The following is a 26,678-nucleotide window of genomic DNA, read 5'->3' on the forward strand; positions in this document are numbered from 1 at the left end:
AATTTTACAGTCAATTCTTAGTGTTAAAGATTATTCAAGGATTGTAATCTGAACTAGAAGAGAAACTAACATTGAAATGAACATTTTGCAGAATGTTTAGGATGTTGTATTTCCTTTTTGGGAGGAAAAGAGTGAGACCACCTTTGTAGAAGTGTCTTGTTCAGTGAAAGCATATGGATATTATTGTTTTTTATATGGAGGTTCAAATATATATAGGCGAGTATTAGTAAGTACTGATTGGCCAAAGGAGTTAAATAAATATGCCACTCATTCGCCTATTATCCTCAGCTTAAAAATCCACCTTTAAATGCTCTCCTCTGAGATGCTGGGAGTGAAATCTAACTACATTTTTCCTCTAATAGATGTTTTTCTATGAGCTTCTGTTAATAAGAGCACACCAGAATGAGACTGGTAATCAAAAAGAGGGAATTAGAGAATTAGCTATATGGTATTGAAGACTTTATATTTCAATAATTAAGGATGCTTATTCCGTGTTAAATTTTGGCCTAATATTTTAAGGATAGACAAAATTATTTTACCCAAATCTAGTAAGTCTGAATAAATTTTTTTGACTTCTTTTTTTTTGCTCTTTGTATTTTTTTATTGAAATATAGTAAGTTTACAATGTTGTGTCAATTTCTGGTGTACAGCACAATGCTTCAGTCATACATGAATATACATATATTCATTTTCATATTCTTTTTCACCATAAGCTACTACAGGGTATCAAATACAGTTCCCTGTGCTATACAGTATAAACTTGTTTATCTATTTTATATATACCAGTCAGTATCTGCAAATAAAATTTATACCCACTTCTCACCATTCTCCACCTACCCATTTCCTGTAAAATTCAGCATTTCAGAAAAAAAGACTTTTTGGGGGGATGGCCTGTTAATAATGGACCACTAGATCTTTTTCAGATTCCTAAAGCATATCATTAGAATTCCAATGTTCCATAAATTGTATATTTCAAAAAGGGAAGAAAGAAAAGACTTCACTACACATTCAAAATAAAATATCAGATTAAGGAGGACTTAAAACAGGTATGCAAAGAGAGTAGAGGAAAAATGAACATGAAAAGATAAATTAAAATTGTCCAATCAGGAGAGGTCTGAGAAAATTCTAAAGATTCTGAGTTCCAACCCATTACTGGCTTTTCCAATCACTGCATATTCTTTGTATGTCATTCCATATTATTTCTAGGGCTTTTAATATTTCTAGCTCTAAAGTGAAATTCTGAAGTGTTTTTCATGTAAGTTACTTCCTTTCTGAAAGCAACTGATGCTACAACATTTTCCTCACAGCATTCTTCATCTCCAAGTTTCTCAGCGTGTAGATCAGAGGGTTGAACATGGGGGCAATGATGGTGTAGAAAAGAGCAAATGCTTTGTCTTCTGGAAAAGTTTCAGCTGGCCTCATGTAAATGAGGAGGACTGGCCCAAAGAACAGGCCCACGACTGTCACGTGGGAACTACAAGTTGAAAGAGCTTTGGCACGGCTCTCCGCAGGGCAACCCCTGATGGTGTGCAACATCAGAAAACAGGACCCCATCAAAATCACAAAAGTGACCAGAGCAACCAGACCTGAATCAACAATTGCCAGGAGACCGATTCTGTATGTATCAGCGCAGGCCAATTTCAGCAAAGGATACACGTCGCAGAAGTAGTGATCGATCTCATGGGGGCCACAGAACGGTAAAAAGATGGTGAGAAGAAACTGACTGGCAGAGTGCATAAACCCCCCAGTACAACAGGCTGTGATGATTGCATTACACCTTTGTCTGCTCATGGTGACGGTGTAGTGCAGGGGTCTGCAGACGGCCGCGTAGCGGTCATAGGCCACCCTGGTGAGGACAAAGATCTCAATGCCTCCAAGGAATTGAAGGATAAAAAGCTGTGTCATGCAGCTACTATAGGAAATGGTCTTCCTTTCTGCCAATAAATCAGTTATGAGTTTGGGCACCACTGTTGATGTGTAGCAAAGGTCTGAGAGTGAGAGGTAATTAAGGAAGAAATACATGGGTTGGTTAATGAGTGGACTGCATGTGATAGAAATCATTATGAACAAATTTCCCATCCAAACAGCAATGTAGCAAAATAAAAATAATACAAAGCAGAGGATTTCAATGTTCTTGTTTTGAGATAAGCCCAAGAGAATAAACACAGTGACATTGTTCCTATTTCCCATGGTCCAGTGCAATAAAAATGCATAGCAGTCCCCTGAAAAGACATGATGCGTAAGTTGATGTCAGAAACGTTCATGGAGAAAACTGGTGCTAACACTGATCTTATGAAGCTATGTTTAATGGACATGATCCCTGTGTTTCACAAAATGAAAATGTGGCATTTAATACATGTTTGGTTTCTGATTAGTCTCATGGTGATTTTCACACGTCAGTCTTTCAGGACATCAGGTTCAATCTTAACATTAATAAAAAATAAATGCATTTATCTGATCAGTAAAAAAAAATTTAAAAATATTTATTAGTTTCAAAATACTTTCCATTTCTAAACAAATGTACAGCTAAGTTCTTGAAAAGAACATTGCTCCATATCTCTACAAACTCAAATTTGTTAAGGATGCAGGTATACGCCATACAAAGTTTTCCTTTAATAATATGGAAGCCAATATAAGGCTTAACAATGGTCACTAGTGGAATGTCTGCTGCCTCACAATAAGTTTAGAATGAGGGAGAATACAAAATTAAATATTTATTTATATAATGATACATAGATATTTACTAAGTAGAAGCTAAAACTCTCTGCAAGAGGCCAATGAGATGGGTTTGAATAATTTTTGACTGCTTATCTTTTTTTAGTGATTTGGAAGAGCAAAATTCAGACATTTTATGACCGAAATATAATTCAGACATTTTATTTCTGGCACATCAATAAAAATCAAATACTGAATGAACCACAGGATAAAGCAAAAATTAAAACTAAAAAAAGAGAAGCAGAAGGCAGATTTGCCTTCATGACTTTGCTCTTAACTCAGGGTATCGTATTTCACAAGTCAGTTTTTTTTCCATAGTGCTTTGAATTAGAGTATGAATTTCTGTTCTATATTTGCCCAGTTTAAGACTTTTGTCAGAACCCGTATAAAATGTTAACACTGTATAGCTCAAAGAAAAAAGTTTATGGGAGATTTTGGGGAAAAGGTTTTTATGGGAAGACACACAGTTGGGACCTAGGCTCCATTATGAATTACACTATAATGTGTGAATTTGGGTCCTAATCACTTTGTTTCTCTGAATTTCAGTTATCTCGCTTATAAAATGGTGAAGCCTACTTAGACTTTGTCACATAGTCAGGGTACTTAAACAAATCAATAAATAGTTATCACTTTATTAACCATAGAATTATTAATTGATGATTTTCTTATCTTAATTCTTGTTACTAAATCAGTAAAGTTCTCAATAATAAGTTCACTAAGTATGACTCCCATAGAGAAAATAAAATTTTAAAGTCATTAAATTATTTTGTACTGGAAGAAAACTTTGCAATCTACTAACCCAATTCCCTACTTCTAAATAGAAGGGATTTGAATTAAATGCTTATAGAAAATAGATAGAATGAGTAAGAGTAGTTTGAAACACCTCATAAGCAATTATATTAAATCAACAGGATTTGAGATATGAAAATATAGGCAAGTCATTGGGGTTGACCATAGCATCGGCTAACTTAGTTTGTATCTCATTGCTAATGAAAAATTAACATAGAACTGGTAACATATGGTCCAGTTATTTTTTACTATAAATTTTGATCCCACAATGCATTATGAATTTTTAAAATCTTTACGTAAAATGTGTTAACCTGTAGCTACATTTTTCAACAATTAGTTTGTAAATTCTCTGCTCATCATTCTCTTTAATAGACTATGTTAACTATGTCACCTTCCAAATAAAAATTTCCTTTACAATGGAACTTTAAATTATTTGTATGGTGAATATGAAGATTTAGAATTAGCTTATTAGCCACTGAAGAGTAAGGTTTCATACCTCCAATCGTATCGTGTAAATTTTTCCTGACCTATAAATAAATCAAAACTGATTTTAAAATAATATTTAAAATATTGGTTTGGCCAACTTTTAAAGTAACCACTTGTTCATTTGACTAGACATAAACAAAATCATTATTTTAATTATGGACATGGAAATAAACAATAATCTGAATTTTTTTCCTCCCCAAAATTATAAACAAGAAAATTTTGGCTTACACATAAAGAATTCTGAAGAATTTAAGGTTGTTGCAATCCTTAGACAAAGCCAACTGTTCTGTCTCCATTTCATATACGATTAATTTCCTTGCTAATTATATGTGGTCTGACCTTCTAATAAAACATTTTTGCTAATTATGTGTTTAAATTGCCAATCTTCTCCATTCTCAAGGCCACAGATAATTCTTGATTTTCCTTCCTGGCAATATTCTCTTTTCATTAACTTCCTCATATACTTATAGTTCATCATGTATAAACTACACTTGTATTTCTGGCTTTTTAACTTTAGAGTGGGAGAAGATTTCTAGGTTCCATCCTTGAATCAGTCATCAATTTTAAGTGTGAACCCTTAACTTCATTTCCTTCAACACTTTTCTGTATCTAAAATGTAGAGAAATAGTTTCTCCCCTAAATAAATCAGAGAGTTATGAGATTCAAATTTAAAAAGAGATGAAGAACTTTGAAAAAAGTAAAACACTATGCAAATGAAAGCAGTTTTAAGTTCAGTTTGATGTACGTACTAGAGTAATAACACCCTACAGTTAGTTGAGGCTTTCCAGATAAAGTGTACGTAGACACCTACCTAGTATTTAGCAAGCCAGAGCTTGAAACCAGAGTTATCTGAGTCTAGAGCCTGAGTTCATACATAAAAACTGTAGATTCAAAGCAACAGCATAAATTTAATGTTAAAACCCTACCTTTCCCCCAATTACCTATTATTTCATGTAAAACCAGGTAACCTCCAAAGTTACTGTCCTTGAACATTTCAGCTATTCTAATTTTGATATGCAGATTAACAAAATGAGATGAGAAATCAAGCCAACTTCTCTGTCTGTAAAAATATAGGTACTACTCAGACAAGACCACCAACTCAGTCTCTTCCTCTTACATATGGATGGAACCCATTTATAAAAAGAATGTTGTGTGGACGCCCATGGACAAAACGCACTGAATCTCCTCACACTCTCAGACATGAGCCACGCTACCACAGCCACTAGCAGTACCTCTGAAAGAGCATGGTGAGAAGACAAGAGTGTAATTTGCTCTTAGCACAGCCCTTCGTTCATTTTAGGAACTTGTATTCTCTTACCCTGTGGTCCCTATCTTTAAAATAATGAATTCAGTCTTTATGATTTTTAAGATATGCTTCAGTTAAGATTTTGCATAAACCTTGGGCTCTCCACTATGATGAAAGATAAAGTTGGGGAAAACATTAAACCTAATGAAGTGGACTTGCCTGGGTTTATATTCTGGTTTTGCTAAGAATGAGCATGTGACCTCAATGTGTTATTTAACTCCTCTCACAATGGGTCTGATAGTTCTTACGTTAGCTTACAATGGGGGCGTTCTCATGTGCCTGACGTTCTTCTAAACATCACGTAAACATAAACTTTTTAATCTTCTCAGTAACTCTAATAAATAAGAAATTAGTAGTAAATCTATTTTATACAAGGGGAAATTGAGTTTTAGAGGAATTAAGCAATTAGCCCAAGACCATAGACTCAATAAGGGGCAGAGTCAAGATCTAAAACGTGCATGTCAGTTAGCAATACACTTAGCAAAACGTTACACACTGTCACAGTTCTTGATACATACTGCAGACTCAATAAATATGATACTATTATTACTTGAAACAGAGGGTTTTGCTGACCCCAATATTTAAATTTTTATCCTATGCCAAAGTGCACTCTGTACATCTTTAATTTGCATAACCCTAAATTTCTCAAGGACAGAAAGGCATCTTGCATTCTGCTTTGAATTATTAAGAAGCGTTTGTTACACATTCCCTAATTTTGAATTCCAGTCACTCCTCCATGATCTGCGTGATTTCTGGCATGTGCTGTGTTTTTTGTTTTTTTTTTTTGGATTATCACACTGCCAATGGGTGAGTTCATTTAATTAGATAAAATATATGAGTCATTCAATGCAATAAATATTTCCAATTATTTTCTTTGTTGTGTCCCTGGTCAAATATGAGATACCATTTATTTAACCAATAATCAGTAGATGTTTATTGAATGATTAAAATAAATAGCCTCAATGTTTTAGATGGTAAACAAATAAAGTATTCAATCATTGAAATCTTCACCATCACAATTATTACAGGCAACAAGTCCAAGCAACAAACTAAACTGAGATAAAGCAAACAGAGACCCAGATTTTAAGGAATCTCCATTTGGTTTTTAGTGACTGCCAAGGGTCTTTGCTTAACTTAATTCTTGGGATAGTGGTTACTGCAGGGTTTTTTTGGTTTTTTTTTTTTTTTTTTTGGATTTGTTTTGTCTCACTTTCTCGGTAGACTCTAAATTTCTTATTTTCTTAATCAATCCTTTGCCAACTTTCTGCCAAATTTCTAATAATATTTTTTCTTATTTGAAACTTGCTATTCAGCAAAGCATCAATTCCCTGTCACTGCCTGACCATTCCTTTAGAACATCATGTCACTCTCAACAGGCAACTCTTTGAATTTATTACTGCCTTAACCTCAAAACAAATTAGTCTGTACATTTCAGAGAAAATGCCTATATTTAACTTTAGCAGGCAGTCAATCTGTTGTCCATACAGTGAAGGGAAGAATATATTCAGCTCTCACCCAGGCAGGCAGGATAATCGGAAGGAGGTGAAATAATTCACCACACATGTTCTTCCACTTTAATTGTGAATCCATTCACATCCCTTCCTGTCGGAGTTGTCATTCTTTCCTCATTGAGATTCTGGTCATTCACCTCCTGTTCAGAGTATTTCATTTCACTCAGCACTGTTCATTAGACATTCATAGGGAAAAAAAAAGTGTGTCATTTTAGAGAAACTGACACCTGTCACTCAAGCAAAGAATAAGAGTTCATGGATTCAGAAAAACTGTTTCAGGCAAGTGGAACACCATGAATATCCAAATGAGTCAAATCACAGACTATATTTTCAATCCTAAAATTATTCCTAGAGATTTTCTGGTTTACATAATTAAATATTTAATAACTCTATGTTCTAAAACTGCATCTGTTTCATTCCAGAACCTTGACTATTCCTTACAAGTTGTTTGGATTTACATTCCCAGGTCATAAGCTCACCAGGTGGATTTCCTTTAGATCCAAGTTATCAGATCCATGGAAGTTAGGATTGAATCTGGATTATAAATACTATGAGAGCCATAATTAACATCTGTGTGTGATTTAGGAATCCCAGTCATTAGACGCTCCTCTTGGGCCCCAGTGACTGAATTCCCCTGCACTTTACTCAAAGAGTTTTGTGATTAAAAAACATATGTGGGGCTTTTGCCTTGAGGGCCTTATCCTTTCCATAATTCTGTAATCTGACTGCGAAATAAAGGACAGCTCTGGACCTTAGGATCACTAATGGTCTTCACCTCTTCTCAAAAAGTCTTTATCGTATTCTCTGAGAGCATTAGAATGAGTTTTAGTTTATTTCCAAGTATTAGTTTCCTGGAAGATTATAAACTAACTAATCTATTAAGGAACTATTAACTCCTAAGGAAACTTATTTTTTTTAAACTTTATTAATGGATAATTGATGAATATCATTGTATATATTTAAAGTATACAACGTGATGATTTTATGTACATATACATTGTGGATTTATTACCAAGATTAAGGGAATTAACACATTCATCACCTCACACAGTTAACTACTTCTTCTGTATGTGGTGAGTCTGGGTAAGATCTACTCTCAGCAACTTTTAGGTATACAAAACCATCGATTAATGATAGGCACCATGCTGTGCATTAGATCCTCAGAACTTACTCTTCTTATGACTGAAGACACATACCCTTTGACCTAGATCACCGCATGGAAAGCTGTTTGAAGACGTATTCTTCTGAGATGCCTCCTACGGTCAAGGTCATGTTTTCACTATTATTCCTGTTACTAATTTGGAAGAACTTCCATGAGATCCCCTCTGGCTTCCCCTTCTCTGTTCTTGCAGACATCCTCAAGGCTCTGCTTTGTGTCCCCTGCGCCTGGATCTTTCTAGCCTTACTTCCTCCCCAGGAAGAACAGTTTATTCCTGTGGCTCTTCTATGCTCCAAAGTGAAAATACCCAAATATGTCTTGCTATATGGGCTTTTAAACTGTGAATTTTGAAAAGGTACATAAAGGATATTATCTCCATAGCTACATATAAACACTGTTAATATACATATTATGTATATGCATGGATATAACACAGTTGACACTCACTGTGGATACATTTTTTCCAAACTACCTTTTCAGCCATCATAGTGTCACTAACTCTCGAAAAAGACATAAAAGCAAACAAAAAAATACAATTGCTCTCCTTCTGTTTCCAGAGATACTTACATTCAACACCTTAGAATATTTTACGTTGATTGTCAATCTTTCTTTTTTTGCATATGTAAACTCATATGTGTTTTATAACTTCTTATCATGGATCATTTTTCCTCAGTTTTATTAATTGATGTTGTAATATTATCCCTTGTGCATTAAATTATTTATGGAAAATATCTTGCCCAAGAAAATTTCGGTTACTTTGGTAACACAATACACAAATTTAATAAAAATGATTTGTGAATAGTGTACTTATTTTGATGGTACATTGATGGTTAAAAAGGGCACTGCATTGAAAGAGAGAAGAATCAGAAGGTTTCCTGACCAGTGACTCAGACAAAACTAGATTAATTCTCTTCAAATATCATCAGGATTGCTTTTCTGGAAGAAATCCTATTGTTTTGCAAGGGAGATCAAGAGTGAGATAACCCTGCATCCATCTTGAATTTACAGAAAAATATAGATTCATTCCACAGGGATATGTCTGGTCTTTTGGCTGTGGATATAATTTAGTTTCACCTGATCTGAGTCAAGAGCAAACATATTTATATACCTGCTAAAGGAATGCGCACACAGACTCCCTAGGAGTCATCAGTTTTATACCTATGCCTGGAGGAAATTTTCTCTGAAAGAGCTAAATATAAACTGAAGGAGATCATAAGAATTTATGCCTTTAAAGCTAGAAGACATTGTTTGTCCAAAAGCATTTATAATAAAGAACTTTGCCATAATCACCATCCAGTCATCCATGGTTATGTTCCTCAGTCCTCCTCGGAATTTTCAGGCTGTAAATGCACTTTTCACTTGTGCATTCGCTGGCTCTGGGCACTGCGTCGCTAGAGGGCAGTATTCTTATTCAGACCCAAGAAAGCTCAGAAAATTCTGCTGGCTCTAGCTAATTGTCTTTTTTTGAAAAGCAGGAGGGAAACATGCAGCCCTAAGGAAGGACAGGGTTTCCTTTGGAGAAAGTCTCTGTTTCTCAGGAGGGGAAAAACAACAGAATCACGATGAAAGATGCAGAGTGCCAGTAAAGGCACTTTGTGAACAAAGCAATACAGTTCTAGATGTATGAGTCACTTAACAATAAAGTTACTAATCAGCTGGTGCCATGCTCCCCGAGGTTCCAGGGTGTCTACCTCCACATTTGTTTCCATTTCTCAAATGGGAGCTGGGGTTTTGCAAGGAAAAGGAAAAAAAGAATAATCAGACCAATTCAGCTTTTCTTTTCTTCTCCTTTTAGCAAAATGGAAAAATCCACACAACTGTGAAACATCTATTAGGACTCAATATTACAGATAATTACAAGATACTAGGTACAATTAATTGCCTTTGGTATACAGCAAATTCTTGTTGCTTATCTATTTACATACAATAGTTTGTATCTGGTAACCCCATACCCCTAATGTGTCCCACCCTTCTCCCTCTCTCCTTTGGGAACCGTAAGTTTGTTTTCTATGTCTGTGAGTCTATTTCTGGTTTGTTGATAAGTTCATTTGTATCATTTTTTTAGATTCCACATATGTGATGCCATATAATATTTGTCATTCTCTGGCTTATTTCACTAAGCATAATAGTCTGTAGGACCATCTATGTTGCTGCAAATGGCAATATTTTATTCTTTTTTCATTTGTTCAGTAATTATCTCTTTAAATATTTTTTCTCATTGTTACCCAAACCCTGGAGTCTGATAGATGATGCCAAATAGGTGCTATATATGTATTTTTTATTTTTAGAATATCACTGGTTATTTTGTGTCATAGGAACAGGTTCTTAATGACTGTCAGATGGACGAGAATAGGAATAAGAACAGCGCTCAATTTGTTGATGAAGCACTAGTGTAGAAACCCAAAAACACAGAGAGAATATGCGTCCTGTTTGCCCACTTTTCTCTCTCAGCAGTGAGTCCAGCAGGTGATGAGAAGGGGTCTCTTTCACAGTCATGGTCTCACGGAACCATGGAATGAAAAGCTTTCCTTCTGGGAGCATATGATGACACCATATTTTCCTCAAGGCATCCTTCATCTCCACGTTTCTCAGCATGAAGATCAGAGGGTTGAACATGGGGGCAATGATGGTGTAGAAAAGAGCAAACATTTTATCTTCTGGGAAAGTTGTGGCTGGTCTAATGTAAATGAATAATGCAGGTGCGAAAAACAGGACTACAACTGTGATATGAGAACTGCAAGTGGAAAGAGCTTTGCTGCGGCTCTCCATGGAATATGCCCTGTTGCTGTGCAGTATAAAAAAGTAAGACATCAACAAGACAACAAAGGTCACCAAAGCAATTAGGCCTGAATTAGCAACGACTAAGAGACCTACGATGTATATATTAGAACAGGCCAATTTCAGCAAAGGATACACGTTGCAGAAGTAGCGATCAACCTCATTGGGGCCACAGAACGGTAAAAAGATGGTGAGAAGAAACTGACTGGCAGAGTGCATAAACCCCCCAGTACAACAGGCTAGGATGATTGCATTACACCTTTGTCTGCTCATGGTGACAGTGTAGTGCAGGGGTCTGCAGACGGCCGCGTAGCGGTCATAGGCCATCCCGGTGAGGACAAAGATCTCAATGCCTCCAAGGAAGTGAAGGATAAAAGGCTGTGTCATGCAGCTACTATAGGAAATGGTCTTCCTTTCTGCCAATAAATCAGTTATGAGTTTGGGTGTCACAGTGGATGTGTAGCAAAGGTCAGAGAGAGAGAGGTAATTAAGGAAAAAATACATGGGCTGTTCAACTAGCCGACTGCATGTGATAGCAGTCATTATGAGCAAGTTTCCTACCCAAATAGCAAGGTAGCAAAATAAAAATAAGACAAAGCAAAGGATTTCAATGTTCTTATCTTTGGAAAGTCCCAAGACAATAAACACAGTGACGTTATTGCTTTTTTCCATGGTCCAGTGTAAACAGAACACGTAAATCACCTGAAACGACATAGTTCATGAACCTGTATTTGGAAATGTTTATTGAGAAGAGGAATGATTATATTCTTCTCAAGGCACGAACTGGGTTTAATATGCCTCATTCAAGTGTCTCAGAGAATAGAAACCAGGTATTCAATTAAGTGCTCTCTACTAAGGCTCTGTGTGAACATATACTAGCTGATTTCCATTAAATCTCCCAGCAAATTGTGATCAGTGTCTGCCTTAGTCAACATGAATTCCCTTGATCAATCCATAAGAGTCCTGAATGGTGCTGGAAAGATGTCAGTGATTGACTAACAATGTGTTCCAACAAATGCTTTTATAATTTTAAATAAAAAAATTTAAGATCAATTCTTACTAGATGTCTTCATGATGTCTGCACTTTTGTAGTGTATATTTTTCAGCCCCAACTTCATACCTACCAGACTTCTCAATAAATTCTTACATAAATGTCCTCTTCAGCTCTTCCTATTACTAAGTTACAATTGTTATCCATACAATGAATAATCATATGTAACAGAGAGAGAATTTTAAAAGAAAGATACTTGTTTCCAAAGAAGAATTTTAAATACTTCTATTAATTTTAGAATTAAAGTAATTTTAAGAATTTGCTTAAAGACAAAATTATCGAGAAGTAGCTTCTGATGAGTCTCAAAGTCAGCTATAGTAATATCAGCCAATACAAGAGAAATACTGTTTAATTTAAATAAAATAACAATGTTAAATATACGACTAGCTTGGATTATTCACTACATATATCTGAAATATGTTCTTTATCCTCCCCTAAAACATATTAAGGCTTTTACATAATTTAAGTCTCTAAATCAATAAGTCTGGGGATGACCTCAAGCAAAGTCAGTTCATCAGTCTGTCTGTATTTATTAGGAATTTACGAAAATATTACTTGAGTCTTAGTTGTCTGGGTTCAGAAGGCTACAGCTATGCTTAATTCCCTACCTGTCAGTACCCCTTAATTCAACTTCCTCACAGATGTAGGATTACCATGATTAACTAGCGCATATTGCAATGTCTTTAAAAATTATGAGTACAATTTAATCATCCATCATAGTTTTGGGGCAATTCCTGGTTACATGTCTTAACTCACCCACCAACTTCAGATAGAACTTTGGAATCAGTTAATTTCTTGTAAAATTCTTTTTTTCTTCAATTTAAACCTATGAAACATACCCTGCTCTATGAAATTCAGAATGCTCCTGGGACAACTTTGATCACATATAAGAAAGTATTTTTTTAAGGAATAAATTAGTGCACACATGACAGTATTATTGCATACAAAGAGAAATAAATTATGTGTAGAGGTTAAGAAATTTGTATATGATAACACAATTAGTATATAGCAAACTAGGGTTTATAACTTGAGTTTCCTGACTCCACTGCTTGTGTTTATAATCTTTCAAAAAGGGACACATCAGAGCAGCAGGTTAGATTTAACATTAACCCTGCCTCACTGAACTCTTAAGTTAGAATACAGTTCTTAATCTTCCAGATAAAACCAAGAAACCTCCTGAATCAATCATTATTCCATTTTAGTCACACACACTTAAATAAAAAATATATAAATTGGGAGTTGGAGATTTGCAGATACTAAGTACTATATATAAAATAGATAACAAGTTCATACTGTATAGCACAGGGAACTATATTCAATATCTTGTGGTAGCTTATGGTTAAAAAGAATATGAAAATGAATATATGTATTTTCCTGTATGAATGAAGTATTGTGCTCTACACCAGAAATTGACACACCATTGTAAACTGACTATACTTCAATAAAAATATATTTAAAAAAGAAAAAAAAGAACAAACTTCTGTGAAGCACAGGGAAATATATTCAATATCTTATAATAACCTTTAACGAAAGAAAATATGAAAATGAACGTATGTATGTATATGCATGACTGGGACATTGTGCTGTACACCAGAAACTGACACACTGTAACTGACTGCACTTCAATTTAAAAAAAGAAAAAAAAAATAGAAACATAGAACATAGTTAAGCTAAAGTCTGAAAAACCATAAACCAAGTCAGTTCAGTATACTGTCATAAATCAGCTCTAAAATCTAACAAATGTTCAGCTCACTTACTTCTGCAAGAAGCAACTTCTTACTCTCTCAAGCGTGAGTACTAACACTGCATCCTCAGCTCCCTGGCCGTGTGAAAAACAGGTATGAGACACTGACACTGCCCTGACACTGCCACTCCTTACATCTGTGCCCTTGTGTGCTCTTGGCTCATAAGTTCTTTATCTGTGAAATGAGGGAACTAACTTCATTCTTCTAAGAACCTTTTCCACCATCATGTCTTTTTCAGCATTAAAATTATTATATTCTTGGTCAATGTTTTACTGACCATCTCCTTAGAGTTATAAGTGTCCCCTTTTTTTGTGTAGTCATCTAGTAAAATAGGCAGTGTTATTCCATGATTTTCATCTGATTTTTCTAGAAAATGTCACCCCACCTTCAGTAGATAACCAGATCCTCCTTGAATTTACTGCTCCCTTAATCCAAAAATGTCTTAGACTATAGAAATCATAATAAAGTCTATTCTAAAAATCAGTTGCTAATTAGTATTTTCTTAACCCAGTAGTTAAAAGTGTATTTTCAACAAATGTCACATATTTATGGAGGGTGATGGCAAGGGAGAAAGGAATAAAGTACTCACATATTTTCCTCTGCACTTACTTTGAAACGTTTCTTCTTTTATAGTTTTTTTCTGTTCTCTTTTCATTGAAATTGCAGACATTCTTTAACTACTTAAATAATTTCCTTTCCTTTCTGACTTGAGTGCTACTGAGGAGTTTCACTTTCTAATTTCCCCCAGTCTATACCTGAAAACTACAAAATTCACATAATCTTAGTAACTACTGTGACCTATCACACAATCAAATCAAATAAATGATGGGAGGTGACCTTACAGAAAGAAAGCCTGAAGGCAGGGAGTCCTTTGTTTCCCAAAGTAGTCAAATTCACTTCTTACGGACTCTGTACATCACCACGTCATTCCTGAGGGTTTTAGGTGCAAATCTAAGTAAAATTTTAGGGAAGGTTTCTATCCTAAAGATGCATTTGTTTCCTCCTAAGACATTGCTTATTTAGTTCAAGTTAATTTTTATATGCTCCCAAGTCATCAACCCACCAGTTAGTGTCCTTTAAATCCCAATTACCAGAGCACCTCTACAACTGGACAATGAATGCCCTGCAAGATGAGGGAACTCTGTGGCATGCGGTTAGAATCTCATCCATCCAGGAGCCCTTGATGACAGAGAGCTACTGTTTATACAGTTGGAGTTTCTTTTCTCTGCTGTGATTCAAGGAAGGCTATCGCTCTGGTCCTTAGGTGAAGAAAGGATCTCCATCCATCCCTATGCGGTATTTATCACGGGGTCTAAGGTCAAAGAACATGTGTGTTCATTCCTTAATGTCTTTCCAGTTAAGGTGAATTCCCCTGGAAAATTACAGATACATAGAACATTCTTTCATGTATTTTTTAGGTTTACAAAGGGCTTACTAAAATAATTTGTTGACAATGGAGTTGAACATTCTGTGATTTTGCTCTAGTCTTGTATCATTTTCAGTAGCCTTTCCTCTTTATCCATCTACATTCAAAACGAACGCTTGCTTCTGCTCTGCTCTGTGAAATCCACTAACAATAGCAAACATCTAGTAAACATGTGCTGCCCATTAGGTATGAGCCAATTGTTGGGGTTTAGCTTGTTTATCTTCACAACAACCCTATGGGAGAGATACACTGATGTAGAAAGTGGGGCACAGAACAGATTCTCAAGAGACAGAGGTTACATTAACGAGGAGAAGGAATGACTGCCTGTAAAAGGATGGAGATTTTTACTTATTTATTTTTTATCCTAAATAAGCTATATGGGAACTGACTTTATGATTCATTATTCTATACATTATTGCATCTTTGGCCATCTTATCTTATTTAGTGACTAAAGGTTAAAATGATAAAAGTATAAATACAGCCTAAGGGCATAGTCCAAGGTACTGAAAGTTAATACAAGCTGTAAGTCTGTTTTACTTCTAAAGCACAAATTACCAAAGGACTCTGGGAGAACTCCTTATCATCTGTCTACTTCACATAATCCAATTAAATTTTTTTTTACACTTTCTCTTTGCCAGTTACATGTCTTCCCCAGTCCTGACTTAGTCGTGTTGTCACCTCCTCAGATCTCAGAATTTCCCCCACGGGATCCCCTGTGCTCCTCTTCTCTTCCATCCTTCTATCCTCACTCTCCCGTTCTTTCTACTGATACTTGTTCCCTCAAAAAACTCTATTCTCTATGAGTTCTCTTCCCCCTGAACAAAAAGCACCTAAGTATTTCTTCCTGGATTCTTTAAAAACATCTTAAAGATATTTTTTATAAATATGATGGCTTTTGAGTGACTTTTTGTGTAAACTTCAAGCCATGGGTCAAAGTTCATTTTCTGCAATTTGGCCAGTTGTTCTAGCCATTTGTTAAAAAAGACTATCCTTTCTCCATCAAATTACCTCTCCCTTTGTGTCAAAAATCAGTGGACATCTGAATGACTCTATTTATAGGCTCTATTCTATTCCATGGATATTTGTGTATAGATTTTCACAAACACCATGCTGTCTTCATTACTGAAACTTTATAGTAAATCTTGAAATTATGTAATGTGTGTTCTCCAACACTGCTTTTCATTTTTTGGGACTTATTTCAACTATTCTATCGGCATTGCCTTTTCATATGAATGTGAGAATCAGCTTAATATTTGAAAAAAAAGCTTACTGGAATTTTGATAAGATTGCATTGAATCTAAAAAACAAGTTGGAGAAATAGAAATCTTAACAATATAGAGTATTCTAATCAAAAAACAGTGTATATCTCTCCATTTGTTTAGATCTTCTTTGATTTATTTTATTATTGTTCTGTAATTTTCTGCATACAGGTCCTACACATACTTCATTACATTTATAAGCAGATACGTTATAACTTTTTCATCTTATATTTCATTTTTTCCATTGCTGGTATATAGGAATGCAATCAATTTTGTATGTGGACAATGTATTCTATGAACTTGTAAATTCACTTATTAGTTCCAAGAGCATTTTATAGATTCTTTGAGATTTTAACATACACAGTTGTGTTGCCTAAAATTAAGGACAGTTTTATTTCTTCTAATTTGCATGACTTTCATTTATTTTTCTTGTTTATTATACTAGCTAGGACTTTCCACATTGGTTGAACACTAAGCAGTGGAAAAAGGACCTCCTTGCCTTGTTCCAGACCAATGGAGGGAAGCAGTCCCTCACCGTTAACTGTAACATTAAGCTAGTGTTCCATCATAGATATTTACATTAGGCTATGGGAGTTGATTTTGTTCTTAGATTATTGAGGGTTTTAATGAGGAAACTAGGTTGAATTTTGTTAAAAACTTTTTTTTTTTTGCATCTATGGATAGGATCATACGGTGGTCCTTATTCAGTCTGTTAATATGGTAAATCACAATGATTATTTTTTCAATTATTGAACAAGCCTCCCATTGTTTGTATGGACCCCATTTGGTTGTGATGTGTTGTTTTTAATTGCTGGCTCTGGTTTATTAACGTTTTCTTAAAGATTTTTATGTCTATGGTTATGGAAAAAAATCTCCTTTGTTTTCAGTTCTTGCACTGTGCTTTTTTCATAAATAGCAAGCCCTACTTTTATCCAAAGGATCTAGTATATATTATGTTTGTATTTTTTAGTGAAAAAGTTGAATGCTGAGGGATATTTGATGTTAACCTGCTACCTCATGGCAGGATGGCGCTGGGAGGAGCAGAGGTGAACAGGATAGTCAGGCACACCTCAGTCCAAAGTCCAGGTCTGCTGCAGACCGGCTGTGGGTGAACTTGTGGAAATCACCTCCCCTCTTCAGACCCCAGCTTTCAACTCTGTATAGTGGAGATCATCCTCTCTGCCTTATAAAATTGCCATGAGGATATGACAAGACCAGAGGTCTCACGTACACGACACACAGCACGGCACAGGAGAAACAGGCACCCAACCAACACTCTTCCCTTCATTTATAAAAGAAGTAACATCTAATTTAGCACTTTGTCAGAGCAAACGTGGTTCTTTTAAAATTCTCACTCAGTGGTTAGAGGGGGGAGCATCACAGGTAAAAGTTCCAGCAAACCAAGGATGAGACCCGAGTGAATCTCAGCTCCACTGCGCACTGCTGGTTGACGCAGACTGAATTTCTTAACCTCCCAAACGCAGGCTCCTTATCTTTAAAATACAGGTGAGTCATTCATGTCTTTGCTTAACAAAGCACTTGATACGCATTACCAATTATTATTACTTACCAAGACATGCATATGAATTTTTTCCTACCTTAAGTCCTTTAGGTATAAGTCAGCTGAATCTCCATCAGTTTATACAAAAGCAATATCATGATACAAGCACCTAGAGACACTGCTTTCTGCCTCCTGCAACCAAGCACTGCAGCCAAATGAGCTAGGTTTGCTGTGGGAGCCCAAGATTGGGTTAATAAATTGTAACAGACCCCAGCTGCTTGTGACCTTTAAGGAGAACAAATGTGCTTTGCTAGCAGGTGCCTGTGCACTTGCGAGATTGCTTTTACTTGCATTGGCAGATCTGTACCCCCAACACCAGTAGTGACTGATTGGCCTAAAGATTTTTCGCATTGAGGCCACTCGTGCTGCACGGGAGCAAACATCTGCCCCCGTATCTAATAATCTATGACTAGTTATGCCGTTTAGATTTGCTGGTAAAAGAGGCTGTTGGGACCCAATCCTTTTTGTCCAGTAGAGAGCTGTCGTGGCCAAGGGATGACAGGTTTTAGAGCTGGCAAAGGTCCCTTTAAGCGGAAGGAGCAGAAGTTTGCAAGCCGAGTTCCCGGAGAGATGACACAAACTCCGGAGGATTGTAAAAGCACATTCACATCACCAGTAAAATTAGAATCAAGTAATTTAGGCAAAACCAGAACGTCCTGCTATGATACGTCTGAGCAGCCTATGATTAGACCCTGGGTCCCTTCAGGGAAAGGGCCAGAGATTCCAGTGAGGTGGAGTATATACAATCCTGTCCCTTAAGAATTAATTCTGAGGTAGAACACAAGTCCACTGCGGAGGCACAGCTGAAGGGGTTTCCACAGGACCAGACCGAGGAGGCTGGGTCAGAAAGACCTGTGTTTGAGCTGACCGGGCAAGATCGCTCCACTTGAGGTTTGGGGCACAGGAGCTGGCACCCCATTTCCCATTTCCCAAAACCAGATTGCCATCCTTATCAAATTTAGAGTGACATTGGTTTGCCCAATGTCCTCCTCTGCCACACCTAAGGCAGTCTTTGTTAGGTAATTTCTGCCCTCCCTTAGTGAACTGGTGACATTCCCTTTGAACACGGCCAGGTTTACCACACTTAAAGCAGGTCACAGCAGAAGGGGATCTCATTAAAGCCACAAGGACCCGAGCACGATGGGTTTCAGTCCCCACATTCTGGCAAGCCTTTATATAACTGGCTACATTTTTGTTTTGAGCTTGAATATTGGCAAGAGCTGCCTGGCAATCTGCATTAGCATTTCCATAAGTCAGCTGTTGTAAGAACATTTTCATGGCTTCCTGATTATCTACTTGGCGAGAGATAGTCTGTTTTAAGTGATTAATAAAATCAACATAGGTTTCTGTGGCACCTTGTTGAATGGTAGCAAAGGAGCCAGTAGCAGCTCTGGCACTGGAAACCTTACACCATGCCGCGAGGGCAGTATCAGTACATTGCCTAAAAGTCAGCCTACCCATATGGATCTGTCGCTGAATATCAGCATAGTGACCTGTTCCTTCGAGCATTTCTATAGATACATCAGCACCAGCATCAGCATCATGAGCAGCTTGTAAGAGACAACCGTCATGATGTTCAGAAAACCAAACAGCAAACTGAGCAGAAGTTAACAGTTTTCACAAGAGCTCTCCAATTCCAAGGAACCATAACATATAAATTTCCAATCGTATCAAGAATACCTTTAGTAAACGAACTCTGAGTCCCATTTTCCATAACACTAGTTCTTAGTTCTTTTGTTACGGAAACGACAGGCCAGTCAAGAAACAAGCACCACTCGGAGGGTTGAGTACTCAGATGTATTACGCCGGCGGGCTCAGAGGGGCTTCTGCTCCGAAGCTCTGAACACCTTCAAGATGTGCACATGAGGTTTTATAGGGTAAAGTACAAGCATGGGGTATTCGGCCAATAGGCATGGAACAACTTTAGCAGCATTATCATCACAAAAGTGGAGGCGGGGAGGCAGCAAACCAACATTCCAAAGCCAGATATGTATCTTTGAAAATCCAGCTGGCTAGCAAAAACACATAAACAGCAAACCAACACTAATTAACCTAGATTTACAAGTTAGTCCAGCAGAACTCAGATCAGTATTCCAATACTTAGACTTGTTAGCCCAGCCCAGCCTCTCCTTCACATTCCTAGACTTATGAGTTATCTTGTCAGACCAGCCCGGTTTTTCCTTCACACTTTGAATACCAAGAAAGGAACCACCTAATACTTAACACCTTGCCCATGCCCTGCAAACACCGGGTAACCATGCAGCTCTCCCAAATGTAAGCCTCCTTTAAAACATTTTTCCATAGCAGTTCACTACAAACATACACCTCAGGAGAGGGAGGAGGAGGCGGTAGCAGCGGCAGATTGATCTCCTGTGAAAAAGGGACAGATGGTGCAGAAGGGACTGGGGGTGAAGTAGGAGGAGAGGAAGGGAGGGAATGGGGTTCAGGTTCAGCATAATCATTCTGCGAGAAATAATACAAGGGACATAAAGCAGTACGTACCAAACTCCAAGTAGTTACAATGGAAGTGGGGATTTTCTCCCCTTGCTGGTGCCTACATTTTAAATTCTTGCCAACCATTCCCAGAGCTTCAAATCAATTGTTCCATGGTCTGGAAATCAGGAACAAATCTCTCGTACCATTTGTAACAATGTAATAAGTTGCTCATCCGACATGGGGCAGTGAGCTGCTTTCAGCAGCTGCTGCGACATGCCGAGGTAGCTCATTTGTTCCTCAGTTAGTTGTTGACCCACAGTAAGAAAACGAGAGAAAAACAAGGCTCTCACTGAATTCTAGGCACGGTGGCAACTATCCCCAGCGGGCGTTGCTGTTCCCTTACCGGGATGAAGTCTACAGGGACCCGGATGCGGTTTCTCTCTCCAGCTGAAGCGTGCCATTCTGGCACTATGCAGTCGATCACCTCAGGGTCACCAGTTGTGGGTTTTGTCCAGCAGAAGTCCTATCAAGACAGAATGAATTACTCAAGACTCTGTGGAAAGTCAGGAGAGCGAGAGGCAGTCAGAGACCAACTCCTGGAGTCTCTTAAACACTCCCATATTTATTGCGCACAGTCAAAGAAAAGATCACAAATAATTGTGTCATGGAATGCAGGAGCTTAAGGAAAAACAGGATCAGCTAGAGATCATGAATTCCACAGTGGGTACAAAGGCTTAATTTATCCTCAGGGCAGTCATGGGGGGAGGGGAACAAGGTACAGTCTTCAGATATAAGAAGTTGATTACAAAACAGACCACCAGACCAGCCAGTTTCTCGTCTTGGGGGTTACAGACTATCTAAACAGCAGAAAGTGATGCAGGAAAAACAGACGTGGGGCTTGAGGAGGGCTGTGTCCCAGGTCTCGGTTGAGCCCCTGAGATGTGCCCCGCCAAGTGTGGGTCCTTGGCTTCACGCAGGAAAGAATTCAAGAGTGAGCCACAGTTGAGTAAAGGTTGATTTATTCAGAGAGATACATTGAAAGGCAAGAGAAAAGCCACAAGGTGTGGGGGTTGGGTGCTCTGATTAAAAGTAGGTACACACTCCATAGACAGAGTGCTGGCCACCTCAGAAGAGGGAGAGAGAGGGGCCGTGGCTAGGAGTCAACTGTTGCCAGTTTTTATGGGCTTAGTGACTTCAAACGCTAATAAGTGGAAGGAGCAGTCTAACCAGTCTGGGGAAGGGGCTGGGATTCCCTGGAAGCTGGCCATTTCCCACTCTGTGACCTGCTGTGGCTAGCCTTGGGACTGCCATGGTGCCTGTGGGCATGTTATTCTCCATGTTAATAGATTGCAATAGGCATATAATGAAGCTCAGGTCTGTTAGAAGTTAAACCTCCCACCATCTTGAGCCTCAAGGCCTGCTGGGGGTTGACTCTTCCACCATTTTGATGTTAATTGCTGTAGCATTCCTTGAATGGCTGTGTCCTGCCCCCTTCCTGTCTCAAAGCCAAGCCCAGCATTTATAGCTGAGGGCATGGGTCATCACTCTGTGAGGAGTAGGGTAAACCCTGAACAATGGACCTATGCTGAACAGAAGCCCTGAGGTGGAAGCAGCCCTAAGCTAAAACCTCAATTATGCAAGCAAGGTATTGCCTCTGCTTTTTACAGCAAGGAGACAGGAGTGCAGATGCACAGGCGCCCGCTGGCAAAGCACATTTGTTCTCCTTAAAGGTCACAAGCAGCTCGGGTCTGCTACAATTTATTAACCCAATCTTGGGCTCCCACAGTTTGCCTGTTATTTTAATTATAGTTAAAACTGTAACAAGAATGAGCTTGAAGAACTAATTATAGATTACATGCAGTAAGTCAGGCTGAGACTCTGAAAGTGCAAAATGCACAAGTCATGCCTGAGCTAGCAGCTCTCCGCACTGGGCACAGCCTGCTGTCAGCCCTCCTAGGGAAGGTGTCAGAGTCCAGTCTGTCCCCAGTAAGAATCCCCATATGACAGAAGTGCGGAAATAAGCACCATTTAGAAATTCTCTTTTGCATCAAATCAGCATTTTGCATGCATTGGCAACCCACTAAAACACATTTTGATGAGCCATGTAAGTAAGTTCATAGGGAAGCTGGGCCAGACAGAAAGAATGGGTTAGAATCAATATTCTTTCAGGGGAGGGACCCAACTTTTGTTACTTTTCTGAAAGACAAGCTAGTTCCTTTTTAGGTAACAGTTATGATTCACAGATTAAAGCATGAGAGTGGAAATAAAAACGATGGGGGCATAAAAAGGGCTTGATGATCGATCTACACAAATACGAGGTCAAAAGGCTGAAGCAGCCATGGGAGAAGAGGGCTCATTCAGAAGAATTGGGGTCTTCATTCCTTTGCTAGGTAAACAGGATGCTTATTTTATCTTGTCCGCCCTGAGTTATCAGCTCTTGTCCTGACTCTGTGCAAGACATGTTTAGATTCTGAAATGGAATGTGTAAGATGTGGATAGAGAGTTAAGGAAAAAAAAAAGAATTTCTCATCAAAGGGCAGGAAGTGTGAGGGCTCCCGTGTCCTTTATCCATTATTTGCTCTTCCTTTTCCCTCTACAGTGAATCCTCTTACCGCCTCTCTCATTATCCTCTGTACTTGACCTCCAACTCAAGAGAGAGGCCAAGTCCAGAAAGAGCATAGAAGAGTCAGGCACAAATGCCTCCTTATCTCCCCTGGTCTCCCAGCTGCCTCAAGTCTCTCTCCACTCCATTCCTTCAGGCACATGCTCTAACCTTCCAACGGCCATGACTGTCACTTCTCTGCTCAAACACCCCTACCGCCCTCGTAACACCAGGCACAGTGCATCCTTGGTACCAGGTACCACAAAGGTACCTGGTGCCTTTTCCTTCATTAACCCCAGTACTTACAACGATCTTAGGAGGAAGCTGTTATTCTATTATTATTATCATCCCCAATATTATTAAACTCCATAATTGTGTGCAGCTGTATATTCAGCCTTTTTTTCCACCATTATTCCTTGAACCCCCATGAAACTGAACGTCTCACTGTTTCCTGTTCAAGCCATGTCATTCCTTTCCTTAGGTTCTTGCTGGTGGCTTTCCTCCAATAGGAATGCTCTCTTATTTAACATTTATGTCCTTTTCAAAGCTGATCTCAAATACACCCCTGCCATGGGGATTTCTCTTACCTCTGAGCCAAAAATAGTATTTTCTCTCAATTCTTACACATATTTTTGTACCACCTTTATGGAACTTCTGTTTGATTTTGTGTGTCTTTCTCTCCCCTACTACACTGCTCCTTTTTCAAGACAATTTTATTTGATTTTTTTGCTCAGCTAAGTAATTAAACACCATAGAACACAACTTAAAAAATAAATCTGATGGTTTTTATGTTACTTTATTAGGAACTGTTGAGATGATCATTTTTCCAATTCCTCTCTGCTCTAACAGTGCTACTTAATTTTACCTCCCTCCTCGTGTTTTCTGCTCCTTATATGTCTTTGTACAGTGTCTGTAATATGAGTGTAACTTTTGCATCACATCTGTGTATTCTAAGACTCTTCCAGTACTTTAATTATCTTCCTTTCCATGAAAACCTGTTAGGCAGTGTATTCTCTCTAATGGCATGTGCTTGTTTCTTAAGAGAACTTTTATTTAAATCCCATTAAGCATGCAAAAAAGGCCTTTCATAAATTTCCCTCAGTTTATCTAGATAATCGTTCTCAGCAAGCGCCTCTGCATTCCAGTTACAAGATGATTTTATATAGCTATTGTGCCACAATGTATACTTTTAATGAATAAACTTTATTTTTTAAAGCAGTTTTGGGTTCACAGCAAAATTGAAGGAAAATTACCAAGAGTTCTCGTGTACCCCCCACCTCCATACGAGGACACCTTCTCCCACCAGAATGAGATATTTGTTAGAATCAAAGGAACCTACATTGACACAACTTTATCATCCAAAGCTTATATTAGGGTTCACTCTAAGTGCTGTACATCTGATGGGTCGTGACATGTACCATGACATCCATAATTGTAGTAACATACAGAAAACTTCCCAGCACTGAAAATCACTTTTCTCTACCTATTCATCATTCCCTCCTGCACAACCCTTGGAATCCACTGATCTTTTTTGATTTCCCATGGTTTTGCCTTTTCTAGAATGTCATATATTTGAAATCATACCATAGGCAGCCTTTTTAGATCAACTTCTTTCACTTAGTAATAGGCATTTAAGTTTCCTGCATATTTTCATGGCTTGATAGCTCATTTCTTTTCAGCGCTGAATAATGTTCCATTGTCTGGGTGTATCACCATTTATCTACTCACCTGCAGGACATATTAGTTGTTTACAAGGTTTGGCAATTATAAATAAAGTTGCTATAGACATCCATGTGCAGCCAAAATGCTGTGGCTTGTTTCTTTGATTTAGATCATGTATTATTTGTCTTTTGCTAGTTTTCTGTTCCCTTTGTTGTAGCAGGAAAGATCTTTAATTCTCAATCCAGTAACTGACTAGCCACTTACTTATCATTTCAGGCAGGTAAGGGTTTGTCAGCACTTACATTTTACTATTCAGTTCTGTAAGTTTTATGGAAAATATTTCGTATTCTGATCAATAGGTGGAAAAACAGTTAATTATGTTTTAACCATCCTGTATTGATTTTCATTCTGTTTTTACTAGTTATTATTTTTTTTAATGTGAAATCAGGAGAATTGACCATCAGAAAACAAGTTAAAACAGATTCTACCACACTGATTTCTTTGTTGCACAATTGATTTCTGAATGTCACTGGAGAATATATATGTAAATGTTCTACCACAAATCTAAGGGAATTATTTTATCTTATATTTCAACTTCTCTACTACATAACATGTGTCACTATATGGACTGGCCCATAAGCCTAGAATTTTGAATAGAATTATCATTAAAATACTTTTCTTTACTATCCAAGATCAATACAGCATTGCCTTATTTGCTTTGACCCAGATATTTTGTTTTGTTTTGTTTTTCCTGCAGGTAACCCTACATACACCACCATAATATTCCACAAAATTAACCAAGTTTTCAATTATGTTGGTATGCAAAAATAAGTGTGGGTTCAGTTACTTCTTTAAATTTCTAACTTCTATTTTTCTCAATCATTCCATTCATATAGTGACAGAATATAAAATCTATGAGATAATTTTGGCTTCTAAAATTCCTATCAAGCCTTTTTCTTTTATAACATTGCTTGTACATATGCTTCTTCAAATTAATTTTGTAGTTCCTTTGAAACTAATCTTTGACACCAAACTTTTCTTATGGCTTTTTTCATCTCTGTATTTCTCAGCGTATAGATTAAGGGATTGAACATAGGAGCGATGGTGGTATAAAATAGTGCAAATATTTTATCCTCAGGGTAAGTAGTAGGAGGTCTAAGGTAGATAAAGATTGAAGGTCCAAAAAATAAGATGACCACAGTGATGTGAGACCCACAGGTAGAGAGGGCTTTGCGTCTTCCCTCACCTGAGTGATTTCTTAGAGTGAATAATATAATGACATAAGAAATAAATAAGACGACAAAGATAACTAAGAGGATAAGTCCTGAATTGGCAACCACAAGGATACCAGTGACGTAGGTATCAGTACAGGCAATTTTAAGCAAAGGGAAGATATCACAAAAATAGTGATCGATTTCATTAGGACCACAAAAAGGCAACCGGACTGTCATAGACAATTGAGGAAAGGAATGGAGGACCCCACCAGCCCAGCCAGCTAAGACTAGGAGATTGCATCTTGTCCTATTCATGATAGTCGTGTAATGGAGAGGTTTGCAGATGGCAACATAGCGATCAAAGGCCATGGCAGTGAGAATAAAGATCTCAATACTGCCAAAGAAGTGCATGGCAAAGGCCTGTAACATGCAGTTATCATAAGAAATGGTTTTTGTTCCCTCTAGCAAGTCACCAATTAATTTGGGTGTAACACTAGAGGTATAGCAGATGTCCATGGAGGATAAGTGGCTGAGGAAATAGTACATTGGTTGGTTAAAAAGAGGGCTGCATTGAATGGATATAAGGATCAGAAGTTTTCCTACCAACAGGGCAACATAACAGAATAAAAAGAGCACAAAGCAAAATATTTGTATGTTCTGTTCATAAGAAAGTCCCAAAAGAATGAATTCTGAGATGTTTCTCTGATTTTCCATATATTTGAGCTGGGTGTATCATATACACAAATGAATGATGTATCTGAAAGAAATAAAACATAAATTTTATGAAAGCTAACAGTACAAACATAATAATATAAAATTTACTAAAAATAGATTGACATGAATGTAATATTAATATTCACAACTTCTTGAATTAAGCTTCTTTAGTTTTTAATTGCTTCTTATTTTATAAATCTATTGTGGGATAGTTGTGTAATGGGAATAATTATATGCTTTACCCCACTTTAAAAGTAATAATTT

At 37.5% G+C, this 26,678-nt stretch overlaps 2 protein-coding genes across 3 annotated transcripts in view; both read right to left on the minus strand.

Annotated features, from left to right (window-relative positions):
• The window catches only part of LOC105076732 (olfactory receptor 1165-like), a 161,071-nt gene that overhangs the window by 47,213 nt on the left and 87,180 nt on the right, over nt 1–26,678 (minus strand). For both annotated transcript variants that reach the window (XR_012509589.1, XM_045523930.2), the window contains exon 2: nt 20,626–20,745. The gene's annotated coding sequence lies outside the window, so the exon portion shown is untranslated. The remainder of the gene's footprint in view (nt 1–20,625; nt 20,746–26,678) is intronic.
• LOC105076738 (olfactory receptor 4P4-like) lies at nt 25,468–26,414 on the minus strand. Its single transcript, XM_010965000.3, has one exon. The coding sequence runs from the start codon at nt 26,412–26,414 to the stop codon at nt 25,479–25,481; it is 936 nt and encodes a 311-aa protein (XP_010963302.3). The 3' UTR covers nt 25,468–25,478.

Source organism: Camelus bactrianus, chromosome 10 (genome assembly GCF_048773025.1).
Source record: "Camelus bactrianus isolate YW-2024 breed Bactrian camel chromosome 10, ASM4877302v1, whole genome shotgun sequence".
Classification (NCBI taxonomy): domain Eukaryota; kingdom Metazoa; phylum Chordata; class Mammalia; order Artiodactyla; family Camelidae; genus Camelus; species Camelus bactrianus.

Excerpts from the sequence above, each read along its gene's own strand:
- LOC105076738 (XM_010965000.3), bottom strand. The coding sequence starts at position 26,414 with ATGGAAAATCAGAGAAACATCTCAGAATTCATTCTTTTGGGACTTTCT.